Genomic DNA, 13,538 nt, shown 5'->3' with positions numbered 1-13,538 from the left:
TCACCTTGCTCAGTTGGCTGTCACTGTGCCTGAATTATAAAATTCAATAATTTCAGTAATAAAGTTAAAAATTCATGAATAAATCCTATCCAGCATAGGTGCACTAAGCCATTGTGGGCCTGAATTTTTGCAGTATGTTCCAGGGCAGCGCCATCTCTTCCCTCTCCCTGTGGTGTGGTCCTCAGCTAACAGGTCCTCTCCTGTCCACCAGGACTCTGGGCTCTACCTGAAGGAGCTGATTGAGCCAGTGCTAACGTGTTTCAACGATGCCGACAGTCGGCTGCGGTACTACGCTTGCGAGGCTCTCTATAACATTGTCAAGGTGGCCAGGGGCTCCGTCCTCCCACATTTCAACGTACTCTTCGATGGCCTGAGCAAGGTAAGAAGCTTCCTCTCAACCCCCATGTGCTTTTCTTTCTCACACTGGAGACCTAAGGCTTGTTCCCTAGTCCTCGTCTTGTCTGGATCAAACCAACCAAGTTGTCTGCAATCATCTTTCCAAGTAAACTGGTTTGCTTTGAGCCCAGCAGGTCTGAAGGACCAAAGGAGCAGTTCCTGCAGCAGCACGGTAGCCACTGATACTGTGGGTGATGAGTTCACTGTAAGATAGCTTGTTCTCTGTTCTCACCTCCAAGACGTGTTTTCCTGTTCCTTGTTTAGTGGTATTAGAAAATGAGGCTGACGGCACGGCTGCAGGCGAGGTGGCTCTGCAGCACTATGGCTTTGTGGGGTGTGTAGGGTCGATACCCTGTCTACATCTGCCTGTCTCTGCAGCTTTTCACTGGCAAGTTGTATTTCTCCGCCACTTGAGAGCGTGGCTGCTGGCCCGTGAAAACCTGCGTAGTCAGGGGAGGTGACGGGTGCTTGATGCCCCCCTTAGGAAGTTTCTCAGGAGAATTTCTTAGGGCCTGATGAGGAGGTGGAGATAAAGAGACTTCTCTGTGTCCGTCCCTGTAATGCCAGAGGGGAGCAGCAGTCCTGTGAGCCTGCTGGGAGCTTCGCTGCAGAGTGGGGAGCAGAGCTGGGACCCACTGCTGTAGTGGCTCTTGTTTTTGTCATTCACAGCTGGCTGCTGATCCTGATCCGAACGTCAAAAGCGGCTCTGAGCTCCTCGATCGGCTTCTCAAGGTATTTTTTCTCTCTAGCTGAGAATCCTTGGTGCAGGCTGTGGGCACGTCCTCCTGGCTGGGCACGTGTCTGTCCCCGAGGCTGCAGCCGCTAAAACCATCCCCGCTCAGTCCTGTGGCTACTGTCAAAACATTTCTTCCCCTCACTGACCGTAGCCTTTTAGATTGAGGAACTGGTGGCGATGTCAGGCAGCTGGGTCAAAGGGCTGGTAGGTTATCACAGTGTCACATGTGCATTCAGCTCTTGGGAGTGGGTGTCTGGAGGAGCGAGGTTTTAATTCAAGTAGAGTTGCAGCCCCATTCAAGGCAGCAGAAGGGCTGTTCCTCTGCTTCTCCTCCCTTGCCTAAGCAAGTGGCGATGTGAGCAGATCTGTTCTGCTGCTGATTCGAGGTGAGGGGCAGGGTTGGTAATTTGCTTGCCTACAGGCTTTTACTCTTGCAGACCTCCCAGGTTTTTTTTCTGCTGTTCAGAGGTGAGTGGTTCACTGCTAGGTACTGCCCTCACTCCTTCTCGTTATCATAGCAGTTAACACAGTCTCCGCATCGCCTGCTGCAGACCTTCTTGCTGGGAGATCTGCTCCACTGCCCTGGCGCGAGAGAGTTAGCCATGCAGCAAAACCCACCAGGCGTGTAGGAAGAGCTTTAAAGGAAAGCCAGGGTACTCTCCCACCCCTGGTACGCCTGGTTACATCAAAGGTGTTTGCTCATGTGTGCAACACACCACTGAGGCATGAATGGGAGAAGCTCCCATCCTCCATCTGTTCAGGCAGGCTGGCACAGAGCGGGCAGGAGCCTCCTTGTCTGGGTCCCACTCAGCGTTAGTCCCTGCCCAAGGGGAATTACTGGCTCGTGGGCTGAATAAACCACGTGATTCCTTCTCCCCGGGTCTCCTGACCTACAGACCCATGCATCAGCTGCTTGTCATCTGTTTCCTGTCATGTGCCTTAAAAAAGGCTGGGTGGGAGTGGCTGTGTGGACGTGGTGGTGGCCATCCCTCCTAACACATTCTGCTTGGGCTCTGCAGGACATCGTGACAGAGAGCAACCAGTTTGACTTGGTGGGCTTCATCCCACTGCTGCGCGAGAGGATTTACTCCAACAACCAGTATGCCCGCCAGTTCATTATATCCTGGGTAGGTACACACAGTGCCATGTGTGCTGACCAGTCCAAACTCCAAAATACCGTGACCCCTCAGCATCCTGTGTCTGGGCAAACAGCAGATATTTGCAGCAATGTGTGAACTTGGGCACCTGAATTTATATGGATGGGATTTTTTAAGGCAGCAGAGTTTTTCACCTGCTTCTTTAAATTGCCAACTTCCCGTCACCTCGCTTTTGTAGTCTCGGGGACATCATACTTCACTTCTGCCAGCCAGGTTCAGGACGTTGCATACCAAGTTAGAAAGTAAGAGTATTGCTGGTATAAATGACTATACTGGATCTAGAGGTTACAGTCTCCCAAGGGGCAGTGCCAGACTGCTTTCCATCACCCAGCAGTGATATGGAGAGATGTCACTCTCCAGGAGGCAAAGTATCTCTCTGCCTGCTTTCTCCTTTCTGTGCGAGGCAGAGGCTCTCGGTGCCTAGCCCGGCTCTGGGGAGACCGTGCCTCTGCGCGCTCTCTTTCTGCCGTACTGTGTGCCATCCCAGGTCTGCCTGCACGCATCTTGGCAGTCATTCCTGATCCCTGCTGCATTTTACAGAGCTGTGACTAGAAACATAGCGATGCTGCAGGCTATCGCTTGCTTCCTGTGCTAACTCAGCTTCTTTCTGAGGTGGGCAGCTCTGAATTCCTCAGTATTGTGCCAGATTTGTGCTGGTGATGTCAGTTAGCTTCTGCAAAACTCACCTCTTCTTTCTTATTCCTCCCCTGAGCTAGATCCTGGTTTTAGAGTCTGTGCCTGACATCAACCTCTTGGATTACCTGCCAGAAATCCTGGATGGGCTTTTCCAGATCCTGGGAGACAACAGCAAGGAGATACGGAAAATGTGAGTGTGGAGGCTGGCCGAGTGCGAGGGCTGTGTCTTGCTCAGTTTGTCCGTCACCATCTTCATTTATTTGCAGCTCTTGTGTAACTGCAGCAAAACCACGTGTGCATGGTGGAAGACAGAGCAATCTGGCTGTCTTGGTGAATCAAACTGTCCTTGACGAGGGCCTCCCTTCCCCAGCTTGTTGTGGCTGGAGTGGCTGTGGAGGACACTGTGGTCTGTGCTGGGGGACCAACTGTTTTGGCTCAGCTGAGTTGTTGCCTTCCCGGCCCTTGCACCCAGTATCAGAGCCACAGAAGCTCACGTGTGCTTGAGGTATGAGCTCTGTGAACAAGTTTGTAGCATCTGAGCCCCTCTCAGCAAGGTTGAGCACCAACCCAGCTTCTCCTGGGTGGAGAAGAGAGGCAAGCATTGCAAGCTTGCTCCTCAGATCCATTGCTGGTCTCAAGACAGAAGCATTTTGAAGCACAGGCTGCGTGTTCTCAGGGAGGTCAGAGGATCTTGGCTTCTTGCACTGGAAGGAAGTAAAACTGAACCTGTTCTGTAGGGCACAAGGAAGTGGTGAGATTGGATTGGGTCTGTCCCACTGCCAAACCCTCCTGGGTCTATCCCACTGCTAAGCCCTCCTGGATCCTCCCCACTGCTTTGGTTCCTGGTGTCTGCTTGTTGAGGAACAAGCACTGAAAGCTTTGGGTATCACCTGCCCTGCTGCTGCCCTCTCTGCTCCGCATCCCAGGCACACCTCCATCTCAGCAGAGCCTGTGTGGCTCTTAAGGGATTTGCAGGAAGGTGCGGGGGGCTCCAGATGGTTGTTGCCTCCTTCCTTGCATCTGTGCAGTCTCTGCCTTGGGGCAAGGCGAGCTTGTCAGCCTTGTTCTTCCTGGCCCTGCCCCTGTGCGGAGGCATGCCTGCTGTGCCACCAGCGTCCTTTCTATATATGTGTGTAGGAGGCTGGTCTCCGGAACTTCTCTGTAATGTCTCCAAGGTGACTGAGCACTAATCACCTGCTCTGCCTCTCTGCAGGTGCGAGGTGGCTCTCGGGGAGTTCCTTAAGGAGATCAAGAAGAATCCTTCCAGCGTCAAGTTTGCAGAAATGGCCAATATCCTGGTGATCCACTGCCAGGCGGCGGGTGAGTTGCAGGTAGCATCTGCTATCAACCACCATAGATTGAGGCCAGGAGTTTTTCAGCAGGCTGTTCACCAGCTCACCCACTTGCCTTTTCTTGGTCACTGTGCATGCAAATCCCACTGAAAGCAGGGGAACAGGCAGCTCCCACGGTTGGCACTGCTCAGATACAGGTCTGGCATCCTCCTGAAGCAGAGGTACCTGACAGTAAAATATCTGGCTGCGGATGGCACCTGTGGGTATCCAGCACATCCAGAAGGATCTCCTTAGGGACAGGAGACTTAAGCATGATGTGCCTGGCGCTTTGTGTTAGTGCTGCGCTGTAGCTCCTGTGGGTCTGCTGTGTAGGTAGTGGCCGAGGGTTACAGCTGTAGTTAGATGTGTTTCCTGAGAAGGATCTTGTCTGTGAGCTGTGCTCATTGATCTTAAACTGCTCCTTAAATGTTACTGAATGGGAGTCGGTTTCTTGTGAGATAGAAAAATAGAAATGGATGAAGACTGCTTGTTCTTGATTAAACTGATGCCAAATGAATTTACACTGCTCAAGCCTGAAATGTGGCCTTGCATTGGCCGACTCGCCCAGCAGTGCTCCCTTTTTTCAGGACTTGGGGAAGTTAATAAAACCCCAGCTCGAGGAGTGATGCTTGACTCAGACACACAACTGCTACAGGTGTGACGGAGGAAATATCCTTGTGCATTGGGGAGCTGGACGGAATATTTGTAAATGGGGAAACATGGGTTATGGATTGGACTGGGTTAAGTCTGAAACCAAGTGATTGCATTTAATCTCAGCCTCACTGCAGATTCAGGTTTTGTCTGTCTCTGGGACTAAGCTGTCCCAGACGAGGATCTCTCTGGACTAGTGATTCTGGATGGAGCAGAGGCAGCTTTCTGCTTGCAGGTGGTCCTTGCCCTGTGGAGCTTGCTCAGCTGCCAGTGCTGTCCTTTCCCTCACCTTTGCTTGTCTGATGTCTTCCAGATGACCTGATCCAGCTGACAGCCATGTGCTGGATGAGGGAGTTCATCCAGCTGGCTGGCCGGGTGATGCTGCCTTACTCCTCAGGGATCCTGACTGCTGTCCTGCCGTGTCTCTCCTATGATGATCGTAAGAAGAGTATCCTTGTAACTTGGAGCTGCTCCCATTCCTGCTACAGCAACCCAAAGGGAAGTGCCTGTTTCCTGCCCCTGGGGCGCAGGGCCAGCTGCGTAGCTGGAGAGGGCCAGGACAAGTCCTCCCACCAAGTGCTAGAACCCACGCTAGCCCTTTGGACGTGAAGGGGGTTGCAGTAGCTGGGCTGGGGAAGCCCTGATGGGGCTGCAGTGGCTTCTCCATGGCTGGCCAGATGTGGCACATAGCCACATGTGGGACTGTGTGTTCCTTACAATGCCTACATTCAGACATCAAGGAAGTGGCAAACGTGTGCAACCAGAGCCTGATGAAGCTGGTCATCCCAGAGGACGATGAAATGGACGAGGCCAAGCAGACCCTACCAGCAGAGCCCACCTCAGAGGAGTCCCTTTCCAAGCCAGAGGCAGCGTCCAACAGTGAGTTCCCATTTGTGTGAACCATTAGAGGTGTGAGGAAGGCCAAGGGGAAGGTCCTCAAGAAGTTCTTGGGTTGGTTTGGTGTCCTGGGGCAACTCAGGGCACGTGGGACCTGCGTGCTTTCTTTGAGCCTTGTGTCCTGTTTCACAGATGATCCTCTGCTGAGGCAGACATGTTTGGTGCTGTCTGCGTAGCAGGGTCACTGTGATCTGGGCTGGAGCCCGAGCAGGGCGGCAGTGCTGTGTTCCCTGGCGAGCACCCCCATCCCCTCACTGTGCTTCACTTTGGCTTAGTCATTAAGTTGACCTGAAAAAGGTAATTTATAGTGCAGTGTTTAGTGTCTTGCTACATAACATGGGAAGAGAATAGACCACCTGTCCTGCAGTTGCTGGTTTGGGAGGAGCTACCGTCAGCCAAAGGAGAGCTCAGAGAGCTGTGTTAGTCCTGGGAGAGCATCAGTGTGTACATGGAGGATGCCTGTGTTGGGGAAGGGTAGAGAACAGAAACGAGAAGAATTTTGGGTCCTTTCCACATTCATGTTACTCTTGAGACCATCACGTGGGTATTGTCACAGTCCTAAAATTTCTAGAACAGAACAGGCAAAAGTTTGCAAGCAGGATGGGAGACCAGGAAGAGGGTTCGAGTGAGCAGAAATTAAACAGAGAGGGTCCTGGTGGACCAATGCCTGAAAACAGCAGCAGCTTTAGCCTTCCAGCATCCCTTTGAAGCTGTTGACCTGGGATGACTACATGCTACTTCTGGTACATCTTTGTCCAGGCATATGAAATACGTGTAACATTTAAATCATGTGGGCTAATCTGTTGTTTTCTTCCGGGGCTGCACATTCAGCCCGGTGCTCTTCTGTAACACACCCGCAAGTGGCTTTTGGAAAATCCTGCCATAAGAGGGAGCAGGAAGGTGGGAATTAAAAGGCTGAAGGCTTTTCTTGTGCAACAGCAGCTGGGTTGAAGGCAGGGAGTCATGGAGCTGCAGGGCCGGCAGGAGCTGCTAGCAGGCAGGATGGCATTGGTGGTTCAGTGGTAGAATTCTCGCCTGCCACGCGGGAGGCCCGGGTTCGATTCCCGGCCAATGCAGTAGTGTTTTTGGAAGACATGGAGGGGAAAAATCCAGTGCTGTAGCACCGCAGTGAAAATTTAACTTTTTTTTTTATTCCGTATTTGTCCCAAGAATACCTCCTTTTATTAAAACCTAGTAGAAGAGCTTGAAAACATTCAACAGAAAGTTTAATTGCTTTAATCTCTACCCCTTTGGGGTCAGATTGCACTTGAAGCAGGCAGGATCAGTTAAACCTGCGATGCTTTTGCATCGCAAACTCAGAGCTCTGCTCCCTGGTTGTGCTGATGTGGCGGTGCCACCGTGTGTGAGTAGAGGCTGTTGGCACAAGGGGGCATGAAGAGTCAAGTTCATCCTCTCGTGCTTTGTCACGGTGCTTGTAAGACCCAGTTTTAGCACAGAGCAGAGACTGGAAAGCTGTTTGGGTTGCTTGGCTTCCGCATGGATTCATGCTGTGGGAGAACTGACCAGGTGGAGATGTCCTGGGTTGGATTCAGCCTTTCCTGTGCTTGTGTGGTATCTCTAGGCGTTGAAATCTGGATGATGAAAGGTAGCTCTGCAGTTCTGAGCTCCTTCTTTGGGAATGGTTGAAACAGTCAGAAGGATGTGTCTGGGTCTCCATTACAGAGGAAGAGACCCAGTTTGGGGCAGAGGTCTAAAGCTGTGCAGCCTGCATTTTGCCGGGGGAGTGTTGTCCTCCACCAGCTTCGCCCAGTACCTCTGGCATTGGAGAAGGGTTTGACAAGGAGTGTAAAATGCTCGCTGCAGGCAGAAGGGATCCTCAGGTTCTCTGGACCCTCAGATGATGGATGGTGATGTCTTTGCAGAAGGTCATGCAGCTAGCTTTCCAGCCTCCACCTTCCCTGCCATCCCACTAACTGTGTCTCTGGTTTACCTGCCCCCAGGCTCTCTGGATGCATCCGGTGACTCGAACTTCAGCAACAGCAGTGTCTTCACAGTAACCAGGTAGGGTATGTTTGTTGCTTCAGAGGGGCTTGAGAAGAAGGGAAGGCTTCTCAGGGTACACACAGTGACTGACAGATGCTGACAAAGCTGTGGAGAAAGATGGTCTGGGCTGAAAAACAGTTGGGGTCTCCTGGGTCACAGTGGGGTGGACGACTGGGGATGCTGTAGGAGCTGACTGCTTCTCTCTGATGCATTTGCACCAAAATTTCTTGACTTTGTGGTAAATTGAGGTGTTTTCCCCTGCAGGAGACCTTGCAAAGCCCCCTGGGGAGGTCTGCGGAGGCAGCAAGTGCCTGTGCATTCAGGGTTCTGCACCTCGCCTGCCTTCAAGCCCCCATGGTGGCGCACTCTGGCTTAAAAAGATAGGGTGGAAATGGGGAGAAGGTGAATGGTTGCCTTGGTTATGGCTCTTTGTAGCTTGGCTAAAATAGGAGACATTTGTTTCCCTCCTGCCTTTGCAGAGGAATGGTGGTAGTGGAACAGTGATGTGCTGGTTGGCCAGAGATGCAGAGGCCTTCTGAGAAGGTGATACATGAACTGTCTGGGGCTGGCAGAAGAGCCTGGAGAGCGCTGGCCCTGCTGCTGGGCACCGCAGCCTTCTGTGCTGCAGTCCTGGCAGCCCACCACGGCACGCTGCCGTGGGCTTGTGCCTGGGGCCATGCTGTTCAGCTCCAACTGCCGGAGAGGCAAGGGGTCTCGGCAGCATTTGCTGCCAGCCTGTCCCCCTGCCAGCTTTGCGTGGCATTAGTCAGCCCCACGCCCGCAGAGAGCAGCTCCGTGCCCAGCACAATCTCTCCCAATATCTCATCTATCTCTTCTGCAAATACCTTTCTTCCCATCCAGCTGTCAGTGAATTTGGGGACACATCCATCTACTTTTGTAACGCATCTTCCCTTTCCTCCTGCTGCCTGCAGTTCTCTTCCTCAGAGGTTGTGATTTCCAACAATTTTATTGTGCTGATGCATGTATTTATTTGTTGTTGTGGGCCCCGAAATAGGACGCGTTACTCTATCTGCATCCTACCAGCGTGATGCCCATCATAATGCATCCTAGAGCAGTGCAGGCGTCAGCTTTTCAGGTTGATGGTCTGTACCCTCTGTTCCTTTTTTGCACTCATGCAAAGCCCAGCTACTGCCTGGTCTTAATCATGCCCCTCATTTTTTCCTCTCTTGAAAGCACAGGTCTTTTCATTTGTGTCTAGATTTTTGTTTATGGTTGTTAAATGGTTTTCCCTGGCTTTCCTGCTGTGTCCTGGCCTTCCTCACCCCTTAAAGTTTAGCAGGTGCAGAAGTGGGTGTGCACAGGGCTGAAATTGGGAAGGGGAAGGAAAAGGAGAGGTGTTAAGTCAAGACAAGTGATAACTGCAGCTCTGTGCTGAAGAGCTTGCACGTGGGGGAGAGAGGGAGTGAAGACCAAAGGGGGACAGATGCAGGGAGAGCTGGAGTGACTTGATCACAGTGTCACCAGGAGCTGGGAGGAGAACGGCTGCCTAAGCTGAAGCAGTCTGCAGGCTCCCCGGGCACTGGGGAAAACCGTCTGGGACAGGATGCAAGACTCTTCGTGTCTCTAAGAGACCTGATTTTGCAGGGAGTCTTGTTCTTGAGCCCTCCTAACCTCTGTTAAAGTAGACACTCCAGGTTTTACCCTGGGGTTTACCTGCCCTGAAGCCCATTTCCCCATCCTGTGTGATGTCTGCTGGCTCAGCATTGGGACCCGAAACATTTTCACCATGGTACCTGTTGTGGGGGACTGGCATGGGGCTGGGGGGCTGTACCTGGCCAACAAGAGCCCCAGGTACCTGCCTGGTGCTCCATCTATTCCTCAGGCTGTCTGGCTTGGCTGTGGAGCCAGGGGAAGGTGAGAGCTGGCACCTACAGCCAGCTGCAGCCTAATTCACACCAGGGAGCAGGCAGCTGCCTGCATGCTGAATGCCCACTGGGTGTCAAGACAGGACCACAGGAAACCATAGCATTGCTTGGAAAAGCTGGGAAGCCTGCAAGCAGAGGAAGTTGCAGCTGCCTTTTAAGATGAAGTCACTCTTTGCTTGTGTTTTTGTTCATGTCCCCCCCGCTGCTTCCCCCAGTCTCCCCGGCGAGAGAGTGATGGAGCATGGCCCAGCGCCAGGCATCCAGCTCTCACGCCCCCTTCTCCTGCCCTCCCCACACAGCCATCTGCAGAGGGATAGCACTGCAGCAGCGACTAAAGGAGGAGGACCTCGGTCAGCGGGGGCGGAGGAGCTCACGGCCCCGCGGCTGCAGAGGGATGTCTTCCATGGAGATGCTATCCAAGAAGATGACGAGGTCTGAATGCTTGATGCATAGATGCTGGGCACGTTCCTGTGACCACAAACTGACACATGCGTCCCCCCTGCTCCTAGAACGTGCTGTTGGCAACCCAAAATGCTGCTAGGGTAATTGCCAGCTTCACTTGGAGGGACCTTCCTGGTGCCATTTACTAGGAAATGAAGACTGTGCCTGTGCTGAGACAAAACTGACTCCTGGGGGAGCCTGGCTGCACAGGGCTGGAGGGGCTCTGTGGCTCCCTGTGCAGGTGGGGGTCCCTCCTTCCAGCTTCTGCCAAAACTGCCTGTCATTGGAAGTGGACCAGAACTATAATGCAGAAGCACTGGAGCCTTCCTGTGGCCTAGCTGACCATGCTGATGCTGCGATTGCTGGTGTGAGCCTGGATCAGGAAGGGGAGTTGGAAGTGTGGCTTCTGGAGCAGAGCCCGGGCTTCCTTCCGTCGGTCTGAGCTGCTGCAGGAGAAGATGCAGATGTGTGTCCTGCATCGCTGGACCAAAACAGCTGGAAAGTGCCTTTTAGGCTCTTGTAACTGTGTCGGCATTTCAGTACAAGACCTGGACAGTTTGAGACAATTTCCTGACCATGCTGCTGGTTGGACAGTCAGGCACAGCTGGCCAGTGGTCAGCAGGGCTGCCTGGGTTAGATGCATGGTGGTTGGACAAGGGTGATGGGACCACGGTCCCTCACCAAACAAGATAAGGGATATGGGGGCTCCGGAAAAGCCTTTGTGGTCATTATTGCTGCAAGGAAGGCTTCTTGTTTTGGGTGATGTTCAGGGACACATGGACACGTAAAGCTGCTTGTTTCGCTGCAGAAAGGGCAAACGGCTGCCACGTGGCTTAACTGCCCGAGTCTGCATTTAAATCGGACTTTTCAATGTGGTAGTTAGAGCTTAGTACAAAGCTAAATTTGCTGCTGCGTGTCTCATGCTGGAAGTTGTAGCCCCGTGCCCAGAGCCTGGCACACCGTCGGGGTGCAGCTGGGGAGCTCATCGGGGTGGTGAGCGCTTGGGTGGAGGGTTGGGACGGTGCTGGGTGCCCTGCAGCACCCAGGGGGTAGATGGCTGAAGGCAGCACGATGGCTTACTTTGAGCTCGTGCACCAAGCCTTCCTTGGAGTTCCCTTCTCCAGCAGCTTGTCTTGCTGCAGCTTTCAGGTCCAGGGTGTCCTCTTGGGAAGGCTCCTCCTGACCTTTCTCTCCAGCCTGGAGTGAGTAGATGGGTTCGCTGCTCCCACTGCGCCGTTGGGTGGATGAGCTGGAGGGGGATGTGGGGCACTCTGCACCAGCCCTTCTCGTTGTGATCTACGTCTCGCTGGACTGGATGCCTCTGCCTAGACCTCATTATCGCTTCCCTGGGAGATCAGCTTGCGCTGGTGCTGCGGGCACTTCCAGTACTTGGAAACCGCAGTAAGCAGAAGGAAGCCAAGAGCGCCAAAATAAGAGCAATGGAGGACAAGAAAGCGACAGCTTGTGGCACCGATAGCAGAGAGGAGCTATTTACCTCCTGGCCACTGGCTCGAGCCTGTTGAGCAGCATAGCTGCCAGCCCGTATGGGAGCTGCCCTTGTGACTTGGACCACAATAAAAGAACCTGGATATTTCCACCCTTGGCAAAGCCACTTTGCTGGGCCTGCTTAAAGGCTAGAGCCTGGCCTCGACCTTAACCTTGTCTGAAAACGGGGTCAGGAAAGCAGCTGGGCCGGGCAGGAGGCCAGGAGGGAGATGACAGCTCAGGCATTGGCAGAGAAAAGGCGACCGCTGAGGAGAGAGATGGTAGAAGCCCTTGAAGAAAGGGGAGAAATGAGAAAATGAGTTGATAAGTGATATGGGGTGAAAAAAATTGCTGTGGGTTGATCACAGTGCGAAAGCAAGCACTGTTCCATGCTGGAGGATGCTTTCTGAACTTAGGGGATGTGCTGGGAGATAGGTCTCCTGCCTCACCACTCAGCTTGAGCAAAGTGTATCAGTATTCAGAGGCTGGAGCCTGCTGCAGCCCCCATTGTTGCTCAGTTTGCCTTAAAAACATGTTCTTGCCTTCACAGCCGAACCACGGAGGCAGTGCTAGGGCCACGTTCATCCTCCAGAGGCGAATCTGGGGTAGTGGGTTAGATGGAAGCAATTGCATCTGACATCTGCCCTGCCGCAGATGCCGGCGCTGGGAGCTGGCGTGGCAGGCCCAGAGGATCGCATTAACGCAATGCCATTACTGCTGCTCCTGCTCCGCCCTGCCTGGGGATTAAGGAGAGCTGGGGTGAGCTGTGAGCCCACGTCGGAGCTGCGGCAGTGCTCACCACGCTCAGCTGCTGCCTTCCTCCCTGGAAAGGCAGCAGCCCATAGGAATCTGGTGCTGCTCCATCTCGAAGGCAGAGGAGTGTGGTTGGTGGGAGATTTTTAGCCCGATTTCACGTGTTCATCAGACCTCTTGCCTCTCAGGATGGTGCCCTGGTTTTGTGCTGAGTAAACAAGCTACTTCTCTGCTGGCAACCCCCCTGAAAAGGTTTGTCTGGGTAGATGCGGGGAGAGGATAGCCAGCGAGCTTTGCCCAGCCACCATCCCTTTTAGCAGGGGCTGAGGCCAGCAGAGCTGCCGGGCGGTGGTACCTGGCATGGCTGGGGTCTGGCTGACTCGAGGGGAGCCTGGCGCTGCCAGCTGCCTCCTGGGGTCAGCTCGAATGGATGTTGGCTTGAGCCACCTAGGATCCACCGAGGTACCGCATCACTGGGGAAGGGCTTTTCACGAGCAGTTTTGACACAAGCCAGTCTGGAAACGGCTTGTTGCCGTGCTGGCAGAGGTCCAGCGTCCTCTTCTAACAGTGCCATGGCAAACCATGCCACCCTGCCTCACAGCAGCGTGGAGCTGGTGGATGTGACAGCATCAAGGCCACCTCCAAACCAGCCGGCTTCACGCACTGCTTCTCTGTGCCATCCTTTCTCCCACTTCCCTCTGAAAACACACATTACCCTGAGGGGTTTTTTCCCCCCATCCTGCACAGGCGATGCATATTTTGGTGTGGACATATAATCAGGTCAAGGATTCATACTCCTCTTCCATCAGGAGCCCTGTGCTGGGTGGGTGGCAGGCTCTGCCACTGCAGCGGGAGCTGGTTTTGCAGGAAAATCACATACGGTGCTTGCTCAGGCTGGCTTAAATGGCCTGGGACGCTGCTCCCTTGGACATCTCCTCTCCCACACTCCCTGTGCGCTGGGTCCCTTCTTCCCTTCGGTTCTGCACATCTGAGCATTTGGCCCTCGGCTGTTGTTTGCAACATCAAAGTGAAACTTAGTCCAACTCAAAATGCAATTTGCAGACCCCAGCATCTGTTACGTGAGGCAAATCAAGCATTCAGATCTCTGCAGGGCTGTGAGGGGCTGCAGCCTCCTCGTCTCGCCCTTACAACGTGTGTCCTGGGG

At 53.5% G+C, this 13,538-nt stretch overlaps 1 protein-coding gene and 1 non-coding gene across 2 annotated transcripts in view; both read left to right on the top strand.

Moving 5' to 3' along the window:
• Positions 1-13,538, top strand: part of VAC14 (VAC14 component of PIKFYVE complex) — a 64,521-nt gene that overhangs the window by 6,127 nt on the left and 44,856 nt on the right. The window contains exons 3-10 of the mRNA XM_037409196.1: positions 212-379; positions 1,066-1,128; positions 2,152-2,259; positions 3,006-3,115; positions 4,139-4,245; positions 5,221-5,355; positions 5,640-5,786; positions 7,766-7,826. Of these exons, the coding sequence (XP_037265093.1) occupies positions 212-379; positions 1,066-1,128; positions 2,152-2,259; positions 3,006-3,115; positions 4,139-4,245; positions 5,221-5,355; positions 5,640-5,786; positions 7,766-7,826 (899 nt within the window). The remainder of the gene's footprint in view (positions 1-211; positions 380-1,065; positions 1,129-2,151; positions 2,260-3,005; positions 3,116-4,138; positions 4,246-5,220; positions 5,356-5,639; positions 5,787-7,765; positions 7,827-13,538) is intronic.
• TRNAG-GCC lies at positions 6,810-6,880 on the top strand. Its single transcript has one exon. It is a non-coding gene; the product is annotated as a tRNA-Gly (tRNA).

Source organism: Falco rusticolus, chromosome 15 (genome assembly GCF_015220075.1).
Source record: "Falco rusticolus isolate bFalRus1 chromosome 15, bFalRus1.pri, whole genome shotgun sequence".
NCBI lineage: Eukaryota > Metazoa > Chordata > Aves > Falconiformes > Falconidae > Falco > Falco rusticolus.
Note: the sequence above shows the minus strand (reverse complement) of the source record. Positions and strands in the feature narration are given on the sequence as shown.